General features: G+C 45.0%; 2 protein-coding genes and 1 long non-coding RNA gene across 6 annotated transcripts in view; 1 reads left to right on the top strand and 2 right to left on the bottom strand.

The window, feature by feature from the left end:
• The window catches only part of ppfia4 (PTPRF interacting protein alpha 4), a 31,138-nt gene extending 20,165 nt beyond the window's left edge, over positions 1–10,973 (top strand). For 3 of the 4 annotated variants that reach the window (XM_088389962.1, XM_088389964.1, XM_088389965.1), the window contains 25 exons: positions 41–262; positions 692–826; positions 1,106–1,240; positions 1,482–1,565; positions 2,055–2,186; positions 2,266–2,328; positions 2,480–2,577; positions 2,697–2,826; positions 3,206–3,402; positions 3,465–3,693; positions 3,766–3,801; positions 3,887–4,008; positions 4,179–4,300; positions 4,367–4,448; positions 4,549–4,630; positions 4,713–4,913; positions 5,718–5,780; positions 6,110–6,136; positions 7,023–7,198; positions 7,382–7,479; positions 8,198–8,373; positions 8,788–8,856; positions 8,937–9,123; positions 9,225–9,322; positions 9,737–10,973. In XM_088389962.1, the coding sequence (XP_088246088.1) occupies positions 41–262; positions 692–826; positions 1,106–1,240; positions 1,482–1,565; positions 2,055–2,186; positions 2,266–2,328; positions 2,480–2,577; positions 2,697–2,826; positions 3,206–3,402; positions 3,465–3,693; positions 3,766–3,801; positions 3,887–4,008; positions 4,179–4,300; positions 4,367–4,448; positions 4,549–4,630; positions 4,713–4,913; positions 5,718–5,780; positions 6,110–6,136; positions 7,023–7,198; positions 7,382–7,479; positions 8,198–8,373; positions 8,788–8,856; positions 8,937–9,123; positions 9,225–9,283 (2,925 nt within the window). In that variant the 3' untranslated portion in view covers positions 9,284–9,322; positions 9,737–10,973. The remainder of the gene's footprint in view (positions 1–40; positions 263–691; positions 827–1,105; positions 1,241–1,481; positions 1,566–2,054; positions 2,187–2,265; positions 2,329–2,479; positions 2,578–2,696; positions 2,827–3,205; positions 3,403–3,464; positions 3,694–3,765; positions 3,802–3,886; positions 4,009–4,178; positions 4,301–4,366; positions 4,449–4,548; positions 4,631–4,712; positions 4,914–5,717; positions 5,781–6,109; positions 6,137–7,022; positions 7,199–7,381; positions 7,480–8,197; positions 8,374–8,787; positions 8,857–8,936; positions 9,124–9,224; positions 9,323–9,736) is intronic. The other variant, XM_088389963.1, reaches the window with a different exon arrangement.
• On the bottom strand, positions 6,598–12,757 carry LOC148390578 (uncharacterized). The gene is made up of 4 exons (XR_015861340.1): positions 12,355–12,757; positions 8,440–9,130; positions 7,303–8,376; positions 6,598–7,145 (listed from the first exon to the last, which is right to left on the bottom strand). It is a non-coding gene; the product is annotated as an uncharacterized LOC148390578 (long non-coding RNA).
• Positions 12,758–13,195: 438 nt separating this feature from the next.
• On the bottom strand, positions 13,196–15,575 carry myog (myogenin). The gene is made up of 3 exons (XM_088389404.1): positions 14,462–15,575; positions 14,059–14,158; positions 13,196–13,914 (listed from the first exon to the last, which is right to left on the bottom strand). The coding sequence occupies exons 1-3, from the start codon at positions 15,272–15,274 to the stop codon at positions 13,796–13,798; spliced, it is 1,032 nt and encodes a 343-aa protein (XP_088245530.1). The 5' UTR covers positions 15,275–15,575; the 3' UTR covers positions 13,196–13,795.
• Positions 15,576–15,770: the final 195 nt, after the last annotated feature.

The raw sequence follows: 15,770 nt of genomic DNA on the forward strand, positions 1-15,770 counted from the left end.
GCGCTCGCATTTCCATTAATTGCGTGGGTTTACCTTGCAGAGACTCCCCAACGGCTCCATAGATGTTCATGAAGATGGCAACCGGGTATCTGAGCTTCAGGAGCTCCTGGACAGAACCAGTAAGGAACTGGCACAGACCCACGAGCACTCTGCCTCCCTTAACGGTCGCGTGGCCGAGCTGGAGGCCGAGCTGGCGAGCGCGCGGCGGGAGCTGAGTCGCAGTGAGGAGCTGTCAATCAAACAGCAGAGGGAGCAGAGAGAGGTGAGAAGCATCAACGTAAAAATCTATAATGGTGTTGTCGTGGAAACGAGGTACGATGCGAGGTGAAGCAAAATAAGATAAAAGGTTAATAAAACATTGTTCATTATGCTTCACGGGAAGCTAATAGCAATCAATCCCGCTAAAGTTGTGAATAATGAATGTTGAACCTTGATTTTCTGACCTTGAAGGTCTCATTAATCTTACGCAATGGATATTACACATCATTTAGATGAACTCCAGCCAATAACGAGAATGAATCGATACAATGTAGCCTATGAAAATAATTGAAATACGATTCATGTATAATTAATTAAAAGTGGATGTTGGAAATTTGTACATCTGAAATGATCATGCTGTCATTCCAACTTGTATTCGACCCACATATTACACTAAAAGCCCTTTTGGGTTTGTGGTTGTCTCGACTTGCAGAGAGAAGACATGGAGGAAAGAATAACAACGTTGGAAAAACGTTACCTTGCCGCCCAGCGAGAAACCACACACATCCATGATCTCAATGACAAGCTGGAGAACGAGCTGGCCACCAAGGACTCCCTGCACAGACAGGTAGCGTGATGGACAAGCACCGTCCCCTTAATATGAATAAAATATACACATGGTCAAAGTTGCCAATCATAAGAAAAACACACTTATAGCTAATGGCGAGGGGTTGGGGGGGGTTCATAGCGTAGGAGGTTCATGTAAAGTGTTGGGTGAATCTGAGTTCACGTACCAATCGGGAATTCAAGCAACATCCTCCACATCCTTGCCCTCACTCTGCACAACTGTCTCCTGTACACCGCGCGTGTGTGTGCGTGTGTGTGTGTGTGTGTGTTTGTGAGTCAGAGTGAAGAGAAAGTGCGCCAGCTGCAGGAGATGTTGGAAATGGCTGAGCAGAGGTTGGCTCAAACTATGAGGAAGGCTGAGACGTTGCCAGAGGTGGAGGCAGAGCTGGCACAGCGAGTAGCAGCACTGTCCAAGGTTACAATCACACATACACATATACTGTATACATCAATGCACGGTCATTGAAACTTGATAAGTACAAGAACGTAAAGAGTCAGCAATTTGCAAATGTAAAACGTATTGCAGTGGAGCAGTCAAAGATGTGTTGTCAATTTGACACGCCACAGCGAAGAGTGTTTATTCGACAATTTCACTTTGCAAGGCCTTTCGAGAGCGACCTGTGTGCAGATGAATGAATAAATGTCTTCCCTTTTAGGCTGAGGAGCGTCATGGCAACGTGGAAGAGCGGCTCAGACAGCTGGAATCACAACTGGAGGAGAAGAACCAAGAACTAGGAAGGGTCTGTATGTGTGTTTGTGTAAAAGAATGTGTGTGCGTGCCCTGCAGGATCTCTCTGACCTCTTAGTGTGTGTGTGCGTGCGTGCATGTGTGTTGACTGATGCTTCATATTAGTGGGATGCCTCGCCTCTGTGCTCCCTCATGCATACACTAACACACACACATCATTTTCCTGGTTCATTGTTGCATGAATTTGAACCAAATCCACATATTGTCCCTGCGACTTGCTCGCCCGCCCCCCTCCCCCCCAAATATGAGTGATTTGCTGCTATCTTTAGATGAATTCACGCTAGGCTAATTTTTCCCTCTCACTGCCATTGTTCGTCTATATTTAGTCAGCGGCGCTCTCTGAGAATTTCTCTTTTGTATGTCTCACTTGATTTACTTCAATATTCTCTTCGCTGCCACACAAAAATGGTTGTAATTAAAAAAAAATAAAGGCGTAAACAATTCAAAGAGAATAAAGCGTGATCTTGTCTGCGCTCATCAGGCTCGTCAACGGGAGAAGATGAATGAAGAACACAACAAACGTTTATCCGACACCGTTGACCGTCTTCTCACCGAGTCCAACGAACGACTGCAGCTCCATTTGAAAGAACGCATGGCTGCACTGGAGGACAAGGCGAGGCCCATGCACTTTGTTATGAATATGTCTTTTTTTACACTTGATTTTGACAGAACGTCATCATCTTTGTGTCTAGAACTCTCTTATTCAAGATCTCGAGAATTGTCAGAAACAGTTGGAGGAATTCCATCACACACGGGTCAGTGCTCTTGAACCAAATCTGAAATTGATGTACGTATTGGAATAATTAATCATTTAGTCACAGAAAGGAATCAAATACCGCATATGATTCTTTTTTTCTATTTTGTATTTATTGTACTTACTTTTTTAAGAATTCTCTTTCCGTGCAGGAACGTCTGATTGGCGAGATTGAGAAACTGAGAAACGAGATTGACCATTTGAAACGTCGCAGTGGGGCATTCGGAGACGGAAGTTCAAGTCACCCTCGGTACGCAATCTTATGTAGTGATTAGTTAGACAATCTAATGTCACTTGGTGTAGCCATTTTACACTACTTTGGTGACCTTATTCTGAAACATGATGGATTTTCGTCTAATATCACCTCAGGTCTCATTTGGGCAGTGCAAGTGACCTTCGCTTCTCTGTGGTGGAAGGCCAAGATGGCCACTACAGCACGACTGTGATCAGGCGGGCCCAAAAGGGCAGACTCTCGGCGCTACGAGATGACCCAAACAAGGTGCAAATAACATTTGGTATTTTGCCCAAAGCATCATGATCCACACTCTAAGCAGGGTGGCCCAAACAGTTTACATGTTAGTGTTCTGACCACATTTTGTTTTGCGTTTACGTTTCTGCGTACTGCCTGGTCTTTGATGAGGAGCTCCACGCAGGGATCTTCATGCCTAACTTCATTCTATACTAACCTCTCTTTATCTGTCCCTCACCTGCTGAGATGGACATGCTCTCTAATGTAAGTCCCTTGTTCATTCATATTCATACAGTAACTACCCTCGAATGTACCAGTTCATTTTTTTGTTTTGTTGATTATTTGATTGATTATTCATCCATGTTAGTGTGTTTATTTGCTCAATGTGTGTGTGTGCGTGTGTGCGTAGGTTTGTGGCATGTTCGAACAGGACTACCCTTCGCTGCGAGGGAGCGTCAGCCACCTCCTCGGCAGCGACATGGAGGCCGAGTCTGACCTGGACGACGACGTGAGCTCGGCCATGCTCTCCCCAAGCGGTCAATCGGACGCTCAGACCCTCGCTCTGATGCTGCAGGAGCAGCTTGACGCCATCAACGAAGAGATAAGGTGACATTGTGCAGTGATGGAGAGGAGACACTCGGCTAATATTTCTCGTGTGGGACGCGCAGGATGATCCAAGTGGAGAGAGAGTCGACTGACCTGCGCTCGGACGAGATCGAGTCCCGCATGAACAGCGGCAGCATGGACGGACTCAACGTGACGCTTCGGCCACGGGCGCTGCCCACGTCGGCCACGGCACAGTCCTTGGCGTCGTCCTCCTCGCCGCCGACCAGCGGCCACTCAACGCCTAAACATCACGCACGCAACACCAGTCACCATCTAGGCATCATGACTCTGGTAAGAATCACACAGTTCCCAAGAAAGATTTTTTATTTTTTATTTTTAATCATGTGTTTCATTTACCGGTAGCCAAGCGACTTGAGGAAACACCGGAGAAAAGTTGCAGTGAGTCAACTTGAACATTTTGTCTCTTTGCTGCCCTCTCACCACATCCATAAATAAACATCCAATTTATAAAAAAATGTTTTAGTCACCGGTGGAGGTGGACAAGGCGACAATCAAGTGTGAAACCTCGCCTCCTTCCTCGCCACGCAGTTTACGTCTAGAAACCAATTTCGCCCAATTCACCGGCAGTCTGGAAGATGGACGAGGGTACAAACACGTTCACTCAACACCAAGTGATGACGATTAGCTAATTCACGATCATGTTTAATTCCGATTCTCAGAGGACTCTGAATCCCGATGCTTGATGTCCAGAAAAAAAACTAAGGCCAAGCTAAATCCGAGCTAACATTATCATGCCTCATTTGAACTAATTGCAGAAAGCAGAAGAAAGGTATAAAGTCATCGATTGGCCGATTGTTTGGGAAGAAGGAGAAGGGGGGTCGAATGGAGCAGACCAGGGATTTTGCCAGGGATGGACAACCTCTACCAGCGTTAACAGGTAGGCTCACACCTTGACCTAATTATTTGTCAACTTTGATCATTTTTGTCTGTAAATGTCTTTCAGACTTTGACATGGCTGTTGGAGACACTATGACGCTGGGAAAACTGGGCACCCAAGCAGAACGGGATCGCAGGATGAAGAAAAAGTAAACGCTTACGTTAATCTCCTGACATTGTAGAATTTTTTTTCAACGAGTACATGTTTGATAATCCTTTTTGTTTTTTCCCCTTTGTCTTAAATCCCAGACATGAGCTCCTGGAAGACGCCAGGAAAAGAGGCTTACCGTTTGCGCAGTGGGACGGTCCGACGGTTGTTTCCTGGCTAGAGGTTCTGATTCCACTTCTTCTGTTCTAGGGAGACATTTCTCCCGTTACGTAGACACCGCTTGACCGGTCTGTTCCTTCTCCAGCTGTGGGTGGGCATGCCAGCTTGGTATGTGGCAGCATGTCGCGCTAACGTGAAGAGTGGAGCCATCATGTCCGCCCTGTCAGACACAGAGATCCAGAGGGAGATCGGCATCAGTAACCCGCTGCATCGACTCAAACTGCGCTTGGCCATCCAGGAGATGGTCTCCCTAACTAGCCCTTCTGCACCTCTCACCTCCAGAACGGTAAATGCACACCTCTGTCAAATGGGCGTATTTGTTTTTAAGTAAATGTGCATACAACCACACTGAATTTTTATTTTCTCAAGATATATGTACACAGAAAACGTTAGCGTCACCGTCCATTTACGACTTTTGGTAATAAGTTGATAACGCCTCACTTTTTTAGTTTACGTACCTTCCCTGGTGTTGTGTCTTTTTCTGCTAATGTGAATCGCATGGAGAAGTCAACACAGTAGAAATCCATTTGAGTATTTATTCCATATTATTGATCTTAGCTCCATGGACTAAGATGCTCTACAGCTTCACTAGGCCCAACATTCACTGGTTGACATCAACATACTCGAGTTTTACTTGAGAAGCACTCAACGTCAGATTTGCTTAAGTATCGGTGAATGGTATCGGCACCCTCAGTGAGTGCCCGATACTTCAAAAACAAGGCTGAGTACCAATACATGTATCGGTACTTTCCCATCCCTGCTTTTTAGCTCAGCACAGTAGGTTACTAGTATGTTATGATAGTCATAGATTCTACAACGACTGCACCAGTACATGGACTTTAACTTAGATGTCAAAGATATTGAATAAATGCTCAAACGGCTTCTCGTACAACACACGTGGTAGCGTAGCCTGAAATACACCCCCTCCCTTGGCATCACTCAACACAATAAATGTTTGTTTGTGCGGTTGTGTGTTTGTTTGCGTGTGCATGTGGACGGGGTGGGGGTCATCATGTGGGAAAATACACACTGGCTGTGGGTTTGTTTGTTTGTTTGTATTTGTTTGTGTGTGCGTGCGTCCTCTGAGCAGTCCTCCGGAAATGTGTGGGTGACTCATGAAGAGATGGAGAACCTGGCTTCATCCACCAAAGCGGTCAGTACCATCTGGGTGCTCCCCCTTCCTCTACCCCACTCGAACCAAACACGCTAACACACCCCCACTGTCTCTGCCACGACACGCATATGTCCACTAAAAAACGTACACAAAAAAAAAAAAAATCACTAACACCTCTCTGTGCTTGTGTTGGAACTTGTGTTGTGCGTTTGGTTGTGGCGTGTAACCTGTGCTTCACGTGATATGTGCGCTGGGGTCCATGTTTGTGGCACTTGTGTTATTTAATGAGGCATTTTTGTGCAACAATGTGCTTCTTAATCAGCTTGTTCTTTCAACTTGTTTATTGTTCCTGCCATGCTGCCACTCAGGCGAATGAGGAGGGCAGCTGGGCGCAGGTGAGCTTGCTGCTCTGACAAAAATGTGTCCAATCACATTTTCACATAAATCCGCTTCCCACGCACATGAAAGCAATTTGGCACCCCTTGGCTCAGGGAGTGATAGTTGCCAATCCACTCTGCTGTGCAATTTATAATTTGTTTCTAAATACAGGGGCAGCTCTAAGCTGGAGCAAAATGTCTTCCAGCAAGTTGGAAGTTTAATCAATCGGTTTCGTTGTCCAATTGGAAAAGCTCTTTTCGTAATGTTTTGAGGAAGAATATGCAAAAAATAAGTTAACCACCAAGTTAATATTCAGACATCAAAACTAAAAATGTTAACAATTAATGAAAGAGAATGATTTACATGTTGTTAAATTAAATAACATTTTTTAAATTTTCCCAAATCATTTTGTCAAATTTACACACCATTCAAATTTCATTTGAATGAAGACAGAAATCTAGAAATGTTTTCATCGGTCCAACAGGAAAAAAAAATCCCTTCACTAAGTCTTTGTGTGTTCATACAACTTTTAAAAGCAAATCATTTTAATAAAGCGCCCGAGTTCCGACAGCAACGTTATTAATAGTTTTGTTGTTTTTTGGGGGGTTTCTTTGTTAAGTCAGCACCCACGCTATCTGGACCTTGAACCTGTAATAGCTAAATGGATTGCAAGCATGAATAATGGCATTTGCTACGCTTGCATTACCTCTGCTGGCGTGCGAAAATGTTTGTGACTGTAAATAATAAAACAAAGAAAAACCACATGGTGCGATATAACCCACATTTTGAGGTGAATCCCCTCAAGCATCTGTTGCCAAGCACACAGATTGTGATTTATTAATCACACTTTCACATGTTGAAGTCTTTAATTGTAAAAAATCAATAACACTCCTCCCCTCGCAGACGCTGGCATATGGAGACATGAATCACGAGTGGATCGGGAACGAGTGGTTGCCAAGCCTTGGCTTGCCTCAGTATCGCTCCTATTTCATGGAATGTCTGGTGGACGCTCGCATGCTGGACCACCTGACCAAAAAAGACCTGAGGAGTCATCTCAAGATGGTGGACAGCTTCCACAGGTCTGCAGCATGAATATGTAGCTTTTTAACATGAGGAGGAGGTCAGGGACTCAATCACATGACCCGACTTGTAGATTTATGAAATTTATGAATTTCTTCCGAACCTCTTATCCTCACGAGGGTGTCGACTTGACTTTGACTATGTGACCCCGCCCCCCTTCCATCTGCTTGTGTGTTCACAAGGGCGAGTCTGCAGTATGGGATCATGTGCTTGAAGAGACTCAATTATGACAGGAAAGAATTGGAGCGCCGGAGAGAGGACAGCCAACATGAAATGAAAGGTAAACTTTGCATCAAAGAGAGGAATAAAGTAAACACGTTTTCGCACATTGACAGCCTTCTGGCTGCCAGTGTACCACCTAGTGGAAGATATACAGACCAAAGCATGGTAACAGCTGCACTTGACATCTGTCACATAGTCAAGCCAAAGAAGGCCAAAACTCCACACACACACACATACATACACACAGAGTTGTGATGCCAGAAGTATTCTAATAATGTTAAAATGGGCTATCACAAAAAAGCCATTTCAATCCAAATAGAACAATCAACAGGTGACACAAGCTTATCTGTTAACTTGAATATATCACAAATTAAATGCTGCATTCAAATCCTGTTTTGTCCACAAGACACAAAACACACACAGTCACAAAGCCTGCCCTCTCACCCTTTTGACCTTAAACCGTGGACATGAACTTGGTTCAGCTGTCGTTCAAATCAGACCTCTGGCCTGTTTGGACACGCACGCACACACGCCGCCTGTTCCAGCGTGGAAAGTTTACCGACAGCTGGCCTGCGAACCAACAAAGGGAGTGTGCCAGGCACTTGACACTGCACGGACACGCAAATTATCTCTTTATCTCGCTCGCCCGCTTTCTCTCGCCGTCTCCCTCTAAGCTCTCTCCCTCTTTATCGTGGCGCCCAAGCGCATTTGCCAAAACCTCTGTATGATCCTGTTCCAGTACGTAAGTATAATGGCGTCACTCTTATTCACTTTAGATGTGTTGGTGTGGACCAACGAGCAAGTGATCCACTGGGTCCAGTCCATCGGTTTGAGGGAGTACTGCGGCAACCTGTTGGAGAGCGGCGTTCACGGAGCGCTCGTCTCTCTGGACGAGACCTTCGACTACAGCAGCCTGGCCCTCATCCTCCAAATTCCCATGCAGAACACACAGGTGCTGACAGACAAAACATACTTTATGAATCAGCGCACGGAGAAGGAAAATACGTGTCGTTCTTACAGATCATGGAAGAACCCAAGTTGTAATGATGAGTTGAATCCCACATTTCTTTGAGTGAAACAAGCCTGGATGAAGCAGCAGTATGTTTGAAACCAGACCCCCCCCCTTTGCTGGCTTCATTCTGCCAGCATTTCCTTCTGCTCCAATTGCTCTCTGATCCGCAATGAATTCACCTTAAATGATTCCCCAATCGCACGCTGTAGAACAAATGACTCACAGGAGTGGCGTCAAAAATAACTTATGTAAGGGTGCGCTGTCTTTTCAGGAGATTTTTTGTGGCTTTGATTCACAGAAAGAAAAAGTCACTGTTGAGTATATCTGATGTCACTGTGTTGTTTTGTTTTTCAGGCACGGCAGGTTCTGGACAGGGAGTTCAACAACCTGCTAGCCTTGGGGACTGACCGACGTCTCGAGGAGGTCACATAACATGCCTTGTCGCTGATTCGATTCAAATGTTGTTTACGATTGCCTAGCCTCGTCTTCTTCGCGTCCCGCAGAGCGGAGACGACAAGTCGTTTCGCCGCTCTCCATCGTGGCGGAAGAGGTTTCGGGCCCGAGAGGGAGGGGCGGGGCTGGGGATGATGGCGGGCTCCATGGAAACGCTGCCCGCTGGCTTCCGCATGCCCTCCATGTCCATGCCGCCCTCAATGAACCTCATGCCCAAAAAGCAGCTCCAACCTGAAGGTGCGGACTGAGCACAAGACACAAACTTTGGGACAGGAGTGTGCATGTTGTCTCTACTAACTGCATGCTATGTTCTCTTTTGATAATCACTTTGTGCCAAGCTCCGCCCCCGGCGTCCCCGAGGCTCGACCCCTCAACAGTGCGGACCTACTCATGCTAACTCACTTTGGCTTACTAACTGGAGCCCTGATGCTAACAGGTAAGCTTCAAATTAAGGGAAAGTGCAAAATGTATCATATGTGTGGGTCATTAATTTTTCAATATTTCGCACTTGAACAATGCACGATAACTTTTGTGCTAAATATTTGTCAGTATAAGGCTTAATCCCAAAAAAAAAATCCAAAAAAAGAGCCAAATATTAAGTGTATAGCTTCATTTACTACAGCATAACCATGAACCCTAAATAGAATGAAACATATTTTCCCTTTGAAATACTAACTTATTTATATGATGGTAAATGTATTGAATAAAAAGCATGATCGCACTAATTAAATTGCAGTACATTTATACATTTTATAATAATAAAACAATAGATCATTCTTGAATTTGTGTGGTATTATATTTCACCCTCGGCAATGAGTCTGACTTTCTTTACCAATCTTTTGTCCCCCAGTGCATTGTCATTACCTGTACGGACACATGCTTGCGGCCTTTTGAGAGTCAAATGCCAAATTTGAAGAGAGTGCTACCTGGGGTGCCAGTGAGGTAGGGGGCTTCCGGCCCCACCTCGCACCTTTCCTTCGGACACGTGCAATACCGAGGCCAGGTCTGACCCTTGAACTCTTGAGAGCGGCCGTTGGCGTCGCTCTCGCTGCTGTAAAGGAGACTCGCCTCTGGACTTTCCCGGTTGAACCCAGTGCTCCCAGTAGCCTTGTCATTGTGGATGTTGTGCCCCCCCCAAATCTCAGCTGTGAGCCGTCGTCCTCCCCTTCCCGAAGTCTCAACATGGCTGACTCACCGCTACACGTTACCCTTCTATCGGTTATGCAAGGTATTACTCAATGATCGTATCTGGACTGTATATAAAATGGATGACTACATTTTCTATAAAGTATATAAATATATATATTGGAAATATATATGGAAAAGTGATATAATGGCTGTATGAAACCTATCGCCCTGTATTCAATAGTGACTGTTCTCTCACTTTTTCTTTGTCTTAGTGTCGGACCTTGTGTGTCTTTTGCTGGTTGATGTAAGTGTATGAATTATCAGTGGGCGGAGCTTACAAGGCCTCACAGGTTCATGAGTCCAATTTCAGAATTTCCCTTGCTTCCCTCCTCTTTTAACAACATGCCTCTTTTCCTGTATGACACTGTGTCACCTAGAGTAGAGAGTATGATGTTATATGAAGAGCGTGTGCGTGTGTGTGTGTGTGTGTGTTTGTGTGTTTGAATGATACGATCATCTGATCCGTGCTATGTGGCTGTTGGGTGTAAACACTGTAGCTCTTCTCTGCTGCTGCTCTGCATCATTTCAGTGATATCACGTGATGATGTGAAATTGCGCCGACCGATTGGCAATTCATGTCCAATCGCTTCCTGTTTAGTTGCCATAGAGACGTGCCAGTCAGTACTTTTGGCTGCCCTCATTCAGTAAGAACACAACATATGAACCAAGTGAAGTGCAGAATGGGTGTAAGATTTTTTTCTTTATTTATTTTTTTAATTTTATTTTTTCCGAGGTGTCTAAAAGGTGTAATGTGCTATGTGGCAGCTATGAGTACTGTGTCTTTATTCCAGGAGTGAAATATTGCTGACATATCAAGATTTTATTATTTGGCTATTCAAAAAAAAGTACTGTATCTATGACAATATATATACATGAGTAAAGCTGTTTTTTAAAGAGTATTTATTGTATTTATTTTGACTTTTCAAAGTTTCTTTGCTCTAAACCCTATGTAGTCTGCGGCTTTCATGGCCAAATCCTGATTGTCGTCATGCACCAGTTGCAGTTGTTTCCTCACAGTTTGAATGAAGCTTGGACAAAATGTCACTGAAAGACTTTTGAGCGTCTGTCACGGCATTCCCCTTTGCAGCACTCTTGTTTTGAGCCTCCTCCAGCTGTTGCCGTAGCAACTTGCCTTCACTCTGCACTTAGGGTAAGTGCTCCTGCGTGGCCTCTTGGTGCGCTATGTCGAGTGAGCAGCTTCTTTTCAGCCAGCCTTGAGTTCTTGATGAATCGATGACGAGGCTGAAACTGCACATTCATTGTTTCCGAAAGTTTGTATGATAGAAGGCAGTCCAAATGAGGCATTGTATTGCTGTTGTGATGTATCTTGCTGCAATAACAGAGGTTGACATGACCAGTCCAAACGTGGAGGCAATACTTTCCAAAGGTTGAGGTGCATTCTGATGTGCTGGTGAATTCACAAATATTGGAACCTGCGGGTTCAACGAGGTATGCATGATCTCAGCCTAGCCTCTTGTAAGAATCCATTCCATCAGATCACATTGAATGAGTACTGCTACCAATCTCTAGCACTGCTAGCTTAGCTGTCTCTTCGGCTAACCCAGTCTTCAACTCTAGTTGTTCCTTCCTTCTCTTCAAGATAAGCTCCTGCTCCTCCAATGCGTATTTCTACTTCAAAGCAGCAACCCAGAGCCAAGAGTGCATCTCATCGTGCCTCTGCCTTGCACCAAGCAGCTGCATAAGTGGACGAATGACTTGAGCCATAGTGATGTGACTGCACATTTGAGACGCTGTCTTATAGTCAAATGTCATCTTCCTCTTCTTTCCTTCCAAACGTAGCTTCTTTCTCATTGCTGTCATTAACTTTCTTTGCCGCCGTTTGAGTTTGGCCTGACAAACCATCATTTGACTTAAGTCACCACAGACTCTGGTGGTTGAGTCTGGTTTAGCATTAAACAGCCGTTGGATTACAGCTGCAATAAATTCATTGACAGTCAGCATAATGGCGTGATACCAAATATCATGTTTGCTTGCTTCATCAGCAGGCAATACCCCCAACAAAGACATGTACACCTGATGTATGTTTTCACAAAACCCATTAAAATCGCCAAACTTTGTCACTCCCGACAGTTCGTATCAATCAATGAAAATTATTTTTTAGGTGCACCAGTTTGCAGTGTTCCACAAACTTGTCTCTGGGAGCAAAGTGATTTTTTTTTAGTCTTACCAATGCATTGGGTTTTTGTAAATGTGTGCACACCCAAAAAAACAATGACCATTCAAAAACAAACAAACAAACAAGGGCTGATCAAACCTTACCCCAATCGAGCGTTGGCCAGCGTCTTTCCCGGTGTCCTGATGCTGGTATTCCTTTGGATTTCCTCTGCAGCTCATGCCACTCCAGTCTTCGGCAACCCCCAAACGTTTGGCCTCCCCACATCCAGAGTTTCCAAACGAACACCACGAACAATAATCCAAAAATGAAGAAATTTTCAACCAGTTGAAGTGACTAAACCCTATCTAAAGTAAACAGATTGAGAGTTCTGTTGGTGAAGGTCTAAAACATACTTGCAGGTTTATTTTCCTTAGTGATCAATACGGTAAATAACTCATACATCAACATAAATCTAATGTTGCACTTGACATTTTTCTGGGCTGGATCAACTTATTATTTGTGGAGGAACAAATTGCACACAGCACACCGTAGGATTGCATTGAGGACATTCACATTTACTTCAGCAGGTGCAACACACATATGCAATCATCCTGTCTGATGACATCATCACAGTGCAGCCATGAGAGCACCCAATCAAGTCAACAGCTAACAAAACAACCACATGTACTTTTTGCCACAACACTGGTATTTTTTCAGCAGTGGGCACAGTAAAAACTCTTTGCTTCCTGTCAACTTCACCATGGACTTTATAGGCTTCCCACTATAATGCATGGTACTGCACGAGAATCCTTCTAGTGGCATGGAGGTGAATTACATCAATGCAAAAATGGCTCATACTACATGTTTCCTGATCGTTACAGTTTGACCTCGAAACAAATTAGTTCTCTTATATCCTATTGTGATTCTAGTTTATTTTTGTAATGCAAAGGGGAAAAAAAATCCATGTTTGGCCTCAGTAGTTCTGCTGTATCAATCAATACTACATTTGTTGTATTCAAAATGGTCTTTATTGCAAGGACTGGTCAGGAAACGTAACATTTCCAAACATCTAAAATACACAACAATCTTAGTTATAAAAGTCAAAAATAAATTAGCAAAAAAAAAAATACAAAATAAACTGGCAAAACCACTCTGTAGAAAAGGGAACATATTTACATCACTGGCATTTGTAACCAGTTTAACATTAAGCAGATCTTGGTCAAAACTGCCATGGTACAAGTTGGCCCCGCAAATAAAATCATGGTTCTTTGTTTGCATAAAAACACACACAAAACAAGAATGAAAGATCAAGGAAAGGTTTGGAAAAGGAAAGCTTAAATTAAGTAAGGAGAGAAACTAGGCCTTGTTCATGCAAAGTCTTTTCAACTGCAGGCTTCCAACTTGGACTGTGGTTTAAGGCAGGGAATAAAGGAAATAAGGCCAAAGGTGGAATTCATTTTGTCTAGCAGACCCTTTGAAACATTAGTAACCATCAAGGTGAGATGTGAGTTAAATATGAAAATAACAGCCCGCTTTTTCCAATCGTCTCATAGCTTTGTATCTGAGGCACAGGGTTCTTCCTCTGGATCTGCTCTGTGGAAGTTCTTATTTGGGAATATCCATAGGAAAGGTCACTGCCGCGTTCGCTGCGGCCATGCCCTCCACAATGGAGCTCAGGGTCTGAATGGTGGTCTGCTCGGGAGAATCGGCAGCACTCAGAAGATCTGGGGAGAGTCAAATAAATGTGAGTAAGCATTTGTTTGAGTGTCTTGGGGTTTGAAGCCTAAAAATCAGGAGGTCCCCATAAAGCCCGTTTTCCGTGTGTGTGTGTTTGTGTGTGTGTGTGTTTTGGCATGAATTGGACTCACCCTCGCTGCTGTAGCTTTGCGTGCACTGCTCCGGGGTGCTGCTCCACTCGGGGCTACTGCAGCAGGTGCTGCCCGAACTGGGTTCGCTTGACGACGACACCTGTTGCCATGGAGACGAGAACAAGCAGAAGTCGCTGTCAGTCACAGTGTAATGACACAGCGCACCAGTACAGAAACACCGGAGCCACACACACGCACGAGACCTCACACGAAGGCAAAAGGAGATGATGAGTTTAACATTTTTTCAACTTTTAACTGACACCAAATCTCCAAGGTTTTGAAAGTCCTCTCAACATGAATCAAGAGAATAATTTAGAACTGTGATGTCATATTCCATTACGTGACTCATCCTTCACTTTGTCGTTCAGTTTGGATCGTAACATTCCCTTTCTGTGCTACTTACTCGAGGCTGGTTCTGTCCGGCCCGATAGTGCCCCATCTCGGTGTCCTGCTGGTTGAAGGAGGAGACCAGGGCCTGAAGCCTTTCAATGTACTGAATGGCACTCCTCAAAATCTCCACTTTGGGCAGCCTCTGGTTGGGGTTCATCAGGGTGCTCCTCTTCAGAGCGTCAAAAGCCTCGTTGACCTTCTTCAGGCGTCTCTTTTCCCTCAGCGTGGCCGCTCTCCTGCGGTCCATGGTCACCGTCTTCCGTTTGCACAGCTTACAGGCCCACGGCAGGCACTGACCCGGGCAGTGGGGCTCGGAATGGGACGACAGGCCGGACGGTGAAGGTTTTTCCTCCGTTTGAATCACCCCGACACCCCCGGAGAGAGTCCCGCACAAGCCCATGACGGAATTCTTGTCCTGGAAGCCGGCTTGGTCGTACGCCCCGGGCAGACGAGTGGGGAAGTAGTTGTCTCCTCCTTCGTAAAAGCGTTGGTCTGGGAAGAAGTACGGGTTGGTCTCGAAAAGCTCCATATTGAACAACGTTGTGATGTGTGAGGATCCTTGGCTTCCCTCGGAACCGTTCGAGCTAGTGTTCAAGTCCTGCGCCTGGAGCGTGTGTGTCGGAGTGTACGCGTGCGTGCCTGCCTGCCTTCGTCCTTGGCCTGTGTTTGTGATGAGTGGAAGACGTGTGGGGAACAACTGGTGTGGAGCAACTGTAGGCTGGCATTTAAACCCCTCTGCCTGCTGCAGGATCACCGGGTTAAATTTAGCACGAGCCCCCAGAAACCTGACACGACGTTTAGCTGTTGCTGCACATCTATGCTTCATATCTCAGTCAGGGCCTGATCTCTGGAGCTTTCTAGGCCCGTGCGTGTGTGTCTATGCGTGTGTGAGTTAAGTGGGGGTCCTTTTGCTTGCGTGTGTCTCAAGAGCCCAACATATGATCGAGTTGCTGGGGAAATGGGAAAGAGAACCGTGCATCAAAGTTGTCCGTCTTAATGAGCTAATCCTTGCCTCACGTCTCCATCCATAACACTAAACATGAAGTCCTGCACAATAGGGGCGCTGAGTTGGAGATGGACAGTCTGGAGCTGGCAGCTGTCACTTGGACCAAATGACAAAAACTTGTTTGACTCAGAGTTGTTTATATGGAGGAAATGAAGATGAGGATTGACGTTTTCCAAAAACTAGGTCACAAATGAATCCTTCACTTTGGGCCAGGACATCAGAATGATCGACCAGGTTAGCACAGAATAGACAATCTGTTTGTTAATAATTAGTGCCAGGTTATCTTTGGGTGGCAGAAAAGTGATTAGCTACCACT

This window comes from Syngnathus floridae, chromosome 11 (assembly GCF_059516105.1).
Source record: "Syngnathus floridae isolate MCC-2025c chromosome 11, RoL_Sflo_1.0, whole genome shotgun sequence".
NCBI lineage: Eukaryota > Metazoa > Chordata > Actinopteri > Syngnathiformes > Syngnathidae > Syngnathus > Syngnathus floridae.